This window comes from Corylus avellana, chromosome ca10 (genome assembly GCF_901000735.1).
Source record: "Corylus avellana chromosome ca10, CavTom2PMs-1.0".
Lineage (NCBI taxonomy): Eukaryota > Viridiplantae > Streptophyta > Magnoliopsida > Fagales > Betulaceae > Corylus > Corylus avellana.
In genome coordinates, this window is record NC_081550.1 from 21,784,012 (window position 1) to 21,791,371 (window position 7,360).

Here is a 7,360-nt window from a genome sequence, read left to right on the forward strand (position 1 = left end):
TTTTGCAAAAGACAACGCCTCTCGATCGTCATTACCTCCGAAGAAGATCATGGCAACATAATAAGATGGCTCTGATGAAACAATTGAGCGGCCTAAATGACCACGATCAACAAGAATCCCAATAGAGCAGGGGGCCACTTCAAGCACACTGCAATTTAAGGTCCTGATGGTATTGTCCTCTGATTCGACAAGACCGTCAAGGGACCATTTTCGGTGAAACGGGAGTACTATGAAAGATGTGAGTTTGTCCAATCCAAGGATGCATATGTCCTCATGCATGAACTTAGGTGGAGAGATTGCTGTGAAGATGTTTACTGATACAACACCGTCATTGTATTGTTTAAAGTGATTGAAGGCGAGAATGATATTCTCTGAATAGGAACTATTATTGGATACAGTTTTTTTTTGCATTTGGTGGGACACAAAAATAGGAGAGGCTCGGCCAATTAACTTGATAAGGTGAAGTACATAAATAGCAAGGGGTCTTTCACTAGATGGGCACGCGACTTCAAGTAGTTTTGTTATTGCAGCAATGTCATCTTGCCTGTGAATGCACACTAGGACTTTGAGCTCTGCATTGTGAATGCAATGCATAATATCCCTTTTCTGGTAACTTGCATATTTTCTTGAAGGATGATATAGATATTTCACTAGTAGTGGCACGAAAAGTGCAATTAATAGGATGCTAACACTTGACAAAGCGTACGACTGGTCTGCCATGGCCTGCACTTAAATGAAAAATGTTGGAGAAACCCATCAAATGATGTTGTTAAAGAAAGCAATGGTCTTTTACTATACTAAATATTATGTTCTAGAAAATGTATTTTGCAGAATAGTATGATGCTTCCAAAGGATAATTCTAGGACTTATCCTTAAAACACTCTTAACAATGAAATATCATCTCATAAAATAAGCAAAAAATATCATTAACTATACTACTAAACTTGATTTAGCAATAGTCATTTCTAATTTATTCTAGATTCATGGAGTGAAAGGGTCTTACATGTATTTGGTCTATGAGTCAATTTGGAAAATAATTTTGTCAAATATTGAAATAATCATTTCGGGAGTTACATGGGATTTATTTGTCATATTAAAGTCACCTATGATGTAAATGAGTGAGATGAATATTGGAAAAGTTAGAAATATCATTGTATCTTATAAGAGTAATGGTATTTAATAAACTACTATAAACCTGTCATACAACTGATATATTATGGAAATAAATTAACGTGTCTTTTTTTATTTATTTTTTCTACAAGTGTTGATTTAATAACTGATTTTTATTGCCACATCATTAAGTTGTATGATAAGTGTATACCGATCTACTAAGTAGCATTACTCATCTTATAAATACTCATATATGATCTAGCTAGTCATTTTTCTCAAGTGAGTGGAATAAAAAATTGTTTTGGTGTGTTTGTCCTCTTCTCCACTTATCTTCCATAGAATATTGATCATGTGATTTTAACCCCCTTGATTTCCAACAAATTGGTATTAAAGTCACTTGTGGTGAGAAAAGAAAATGGAAAATGGAAAATGGAAAATGGAAAATGGAAAATGGAATGATTCCATTTCAAATGCCTCGGTACACGAAAGGCAACTATATATCTGTATTAAAGTAATCTTGGGATCAAAAAATTTATGGGAGATCGTTGACAAAGCTGCTTGTTACAAGGATTATCTAAAACTCAAAATAAGTCTTTACAAGCCATCATGATCATCCATCAATGCTTGAGATTCAAGATTTTCAAATAAATATATCGTTGATCAGATCCAGGGTACTCTTGAAGCGTGCCAAGATGCTGCTAAAACCACCACGAAGGGTGGCATTCCAAAGCGGCACCGAGCATGGATATATAATAAATCAGCTACACCGAGAATGGTTGTGGGTGTAGGATTTAAATTGTTGGGAGTTTGGGTTTGGTGGGGAGAAGAAGATGAAAGAGAACTGAGTGTATTGTAATTTTTTTTAAAATTTTTTATTTATTTATTTATTATTATTATTTTTTATGATATGCCTGCATAAGGGGAGGGAAAGGAAGGAAGGTGATGTAGACCAAGAAACCTAAAAGGAGGTTTCTAAAAGTCCTGTCCGGACACGGGTCCAGCCTGTCCGGACATGCCATCGAAGAAAGTAGTTTCTAGAAGTAGCATCCGAACACGGGTCAAGCCTGTTCGGACACATCTATGTTATTTCATATGTTTTTAGTTACCTGTTCGGATAGGGGATATGTCCCGTCTGGACACGGCTTCGTAGATTTACAAATACAACTCTAAGTTGTATTTCCTTTAGGTTTAGGGTTTGAGAGCCTATAAATACATGTTTTATAGACCCTAGAACATATATTTAGATTATTATTAAGTTTGTTTAATAAGAATTACTCAAAGTTGAGTTTCTTCCTTATTTTCCTTCAAAACTTAGAGAGTATTTAGCTTTTTAAAAAGGTTTCTTAAATCATTTGATAGAATTAAGATCTAGAAATACATATTCGCTGCTTAAATGTTGTTATTCACTACAGCCCACTAAGTTATTCTGCATCAGTTGGTATTAGAGCCCAAGTTACCTTCCATGAATGGAAGGGACAACCGTCTGGTAAACATAAACGAAGTGTACGTGCACATGTAAGGAGCAATTGGCGATTTGTTTGTAGCACATGGATGGGAGGTTTGGTGGTCTAACCGTGCGGAAGAAGAGGCGTGCGTGCACCCAACACGGGGTCCCTACCTATACCAATCACTTCGCCGGCATGGATGGTCCGAGCATTCGTCATCGTCAACCCAAACCGTGGTACGCGGGAGAGGAAGACAAATTTATTGTTGAGAGTGAACCTGTCAATCCTTTTGCGGGGCGCGGAGTGCAGCGGAAATTTCCTACAACACAAGCTCATACTATATCATGGGACGCAAGTGTCAAGCTCAACACCCCGGGCTTCCAAGGTTACTTACAACCCAACGAACCCCCAGTTAAAGAAAAAAGAGAAAAATACGACAAAAAGAAGCTGTCTAGTGAGGCGGCAAAGATGACAAATCAATTGGTGATTCGTTGGCAACTCATGGAGGATGATGTGGAGATCCTGCTGAAATAGATAAAGACCATTCGTTGGCAACGTATGGAGGATGATGAGGAGATCCTGCAGAAACCAATAGAGACGATCACGACCCCGATTTGGCATCATGGGTGGTCCTAAAGTTCGTCACCATCAAACAACTCCATGCTTTGTGGATGAAGATAATGTGGGTGTCGTTCGTAGGGCACAATCTCAACGACAAAAGGCACTGATTGAGGCAAAAATGTCGCAACGGGTCAACTTCAACGTTATTCGTGAGCCTCAAACCCATCAACCAAATCTATATTTTGTGGAGGAGGAAAGGGAATCTGTGGATGAAAAGCTGCAAGAATCCGAGTTCATTAATGAGAAGTTCAGACATGAAGATGTTAAAAATTCTTTGCAAGGATTCGTGGATTGGGATTCCCCACCAACTTATAATAAGGAGTACAAAGAAGATATGAAAGAAAGACCCTTGCCATCTAACCTAGAGGAGGAGCACGAAGAAGATGAGTTTTTTCCCATGTTTGGCGGCCTCTAACCCGACGAAGATGACCAATGGGAAGTGGAAGGACCCACGTATGATATTGCAGATGAAGTGCCTAATTTTAGTGATGAAGAATTAGGTTATGTTGATTTCCTTGGTATAGACGATATCTTGTCCGATTCTCATAACAATTGTGATGAGTTTTATGTGGATGAGGAGAATTATATGTTCAGAAGGGAGACAACGACTGACCCATTCTTGAGTATCTTCATGGCATGTGGAAGGGAAAATGAACGAGAGAAGTACGGCAAGCCCGAAGTATTGCCAACTGGTGTGTGGGGCACTCACGGCAATCATCAAGGTATCTTGATGATGAAGAGTATCACGTTTATTGTGGGGTGTTGTCTTGTCTTGATCTTGAGGAGATGAGAATGGAATGAGTTGACGGGGCATCCAAAGGGTCATGGAAAGAACCGACCGAATTCAAGGACAAATTCTCTCCGAACTGGGGAGAATGATGTAGATCAAGAGACTTGAAAGAAAGTTTTTGGAAGTCATGTCCGGATATGGGTCCAGCCTATCCGGACATGCCATCGAAGAAAGTAGTTTTTGGAAGTAGCGTCCGGACACAAGTCAAGCCTGTTCGGACACATCTATGTTATTTCACGCGTTTTTAGTTACCTGTACGGACAAGTTGTATGTCCCATCCGGACACACTTTGTAGATTTACAAATACGACTCTAAGTCGTATTTTATTTAGATTTAGGGTTTGTGGGCTTATAAATACATGTTTTATAAACCTTAGAACGTAGATTTGGATTATTATTGAGTTTGTTTAATAAGAATTACTCAAAATTGAATTTCTTCCTTATTTTCCTTCAAAACCTAGAGTATCTAGTTTTTCAAGAAGATTTCTTAGATCCTTTGATAGAATCAAAATCTAGAAATACCAATTCGCTGCTTAATATTAATGTTGTTATTCGCTGCAACCCACTAAGTTACGCTGAATCAAAAGGGGAGTCGAGTTAATGATCTCCTCTTCATAAGGCATAGTCTCCACCCAATTGAATTACCCCTTAAAGACTTAATGTTATTGTATTATAATGAAAGTAATATCATCTCAAGCATTTTCCTATTAAATCAAGGAAGTAATCATTTTAGGGTTTACATGAAATTTATCATGCATATGAGTTATTAAGAATTTATTTGTCACGTGGGAGTTACATATGATGCAACTGAGTGAATTTAATATTGGAATACTAGAAGCATATATTGTATCTTATAATACTAGAAGCATATATGGTATCTTATAAATACACATACAGTCTAGTTATTATTCTCAATTGTAGGTGGAATTTTTCTTTCTTTTTTTGGGCCCTATCCTACCAATGGGAAAGGAATGGAATGTAAGTTTGAGTTAAAAAGGATATATCAGATATATATATTCACTCCATATAACAATAAGGCATTAATTCATCCTAATCTATATTAGAGGCACCTAAAACATAAACAAAAAGAAAAAAGGTAATTCCATTTTGAGTAATGCTAGAAACTACAATTTTATTCTATAACTATTTAATAATACTGATGTAGTAGTCTTAAGCAACCATTTGATAATCAATTAGTACTGTTAAAAAAAATCAAGGATTGGTTGGAATTAATTGCCATGTTATCATTGTGGAATACTTAATTGTTGGATAAAAATATGATTTCTAACATTTTTTTTTTTTAATTTCTAAGAATAATTTTTTTAAAAAAAAATTAAAAAATAAAAGGCCAGGGATAAAAGAAATATGGTCACCTTAGTATCTCTGAGGCTTGTATAGGCTGCGAGTTGGACTACACCTTTGCAGCTCAATATGAGAGCGAGTGCCATAGCATCTTTTAAGGGCATTTTGAAGTATAAGGGAGGAACCAAACAAGCCGCCATTTTGGTCAAAAAAGTCAAAACAATGTTGAGTCCGTTGATTGTCATGAACATGTTATTGAATTTGAGTAAACTCAGATCTATCCTCATCCCACAAGAAGTTACGAAAATTGGCAAAAACACATTCAAAATGAAGTAGTTGAACTTGTTAACAATGGCAGATCCTAAAGGTGGTCCGTCTGGTACTGCCAAACCCATAAAGAAAGGCCCAGTGAATACACTCATACCAAACAAATGAGAAAGCAACCCGGATCCAAAGACCATTAGCATGATGGTATGAATGTATGTGTCACAGACAGGCCTGCCTACCGGTGTTTGCCTGATCACCCAAAACATTGCTGGTCGAATCGTAAATACAATGACGATAAGAAGGATGATGAGTCCTCCTAAATCAACGGCGGTGAGCACACTAGATTGCACCCTGCTAATTATAGCCAAGGTGGCAAGGATGGAAAGGAACACACTTAACATATCACTCACCATTGCTGCAGATAGGGCTAATCGACCCAGTTCAGAATTCAGGATCTTTAGGTCTTCAAGAAGGCAAGCAACGACCGGAAATGGAGTTAGACAATGTACTGCTGTTAAATATGAAAGTACATATGATTCATCTTCATTTAGCCAATAAGATCCTCTGATTTTTACTTGGAATGACAAGCTAATTAGTAAAGGCGACAAGATGCATACCACCCCTGTAAGCAAGGCTTTTCTTCCGCTTCTCTTTATCATTCCTAGATCCATTTTCACGCCACTGATAAATAAAAAGAGTACGTAACTCCAGAGAGACAGCATATCAATTATTTCTTGACTTTTAATGGAAAATAGAACACTGTTGAATATTCTGAAGCGTCCCAGGAGAGAGGGCCCGAGGATCATGCCAACCTGGTAATTAATCATATAAAATCTGATCAAACTTATATATATATATATATATATATATATATAATGTAGGGGAAACTTCACCCGTTTTGACATGTACTCACAAACTTCAAAATTTCTCAATTTGAACTCCTGATCTATCAATTGCAGTCAATTTGAACCCCCTGAATTATCACTTGTTTTGACATGTCTCCACAAACTTCAAAACCTCTCAATTTAAACCTTTAACTTTCAATTACAGTCAATTTGAACCTCCCTCAATTTTGGCCCATAAAACCCTTAAAAAGACAAAATTATCCTTCAATTTTCTTTTTATTAAAAAAGAAAAAAATGAAGAAAAAAAAATTGAAAAAAGGATCACAAGGCCGTTGGTCACCTTGTGAATTTTTTTAAAATATTTTTTTAAAAAAATTAATTTGAAATTAAGGTTAAATTTAGAATTTTGTAAAATAAGTCAAAGGTATAAACGTTATTGTCTAACTTTTAACGTTTAAAATTTGATAGAGAGGTTCAAATTGACTGCGATTAAAAGTTCAAGAGTCTAAATTAAGATGTTTTAAAGTTTGGAGGCATATTAAAATGGGTAGTAATTCAAGAGTACAAAAGTGAAGTTTCTCTAAAATGTATGTAAATACGTGCAAAAAAAAGAAACAGGGTGGAAGAGATGACGTACAAGAAGTTGTGTGGTAAACTTGGGGACTCCAAAACGCTTAAGAAGGAAATGGGAGGCTTGGGTGATGGTGAAAATAACAATCATCACCAGCTCAATCAGTGGCGTAGACGGCATAGGCCCACTATAGATGTAGTTCCACAGGCCTTGTGAATGGACGGTGGCGGGCAACTCAATACATTCTTTTATGGTGATCACGCCACGGCTTGTATTACCATTGTTTCCAGCCATGCTGCTGCCTGCCTCTCACACAAAGAAATTTGACGCAGAGAGAGATAAAGAGAGAAAGAAAAGACGAGGCAATCAAGTGGGGTTTTTAATTTCTTGTGTAAAAATGAAGTCAGAAT

General features: G+C 36.8%; 2 protein-coding genes across 2 annotated transcripts in view; both read right to left on the reverse strand.

The window, feature by feature from the left end:
• The window catches only part of LOC132163176 (cation/H(+) antiporter 3-like), a 7,468-nt gene extending 1,212 nt beyond the window's left edge, over positions 1 to 6,256 (reverse strand). The window contains exons 1-2 of the mRNA XM_059573362.1: positions 5,339 to 6,256; positions 36 to 723 (exon numbers count right to left, since the gene is read on the reverse strand). Of these exons, the coding sequence (XP_059429345.1) occupies positions 36 to 723; positions 5,339 to 6,256 (1,606 nt within the window). The remainder of the gene's footprint in view (positions 1 to 35; positions 724 to 5,338) is intronic.
• Positions 6,257 to 6,853: 597 nt separating this feature from the next.
• The window catches only part of LOC132163177 (cation/H(+) antiporter 4-like), a 4,526-nt gene continuing 4,019 nt past the window's right edge, over positions 6,854 to 7,360 (reverse strand). Inside the window, exons 4-5 of the mRNA XM_059573363.1 lie at positions 7,017 to 7,252; positions 6,854 to 6,862 (exon numbers count right to left, since the gene is read on the reverse strand). Of these exons, the coding sequence (XP_059429346.1) occupies positions 6,854 to 6,862; positions 7,017 to 7,252 (245 nt within the window). The remainder of the gene's footprint in view (positions 6,863 to 7,016; positions 7,253 to 7,360) is intronic.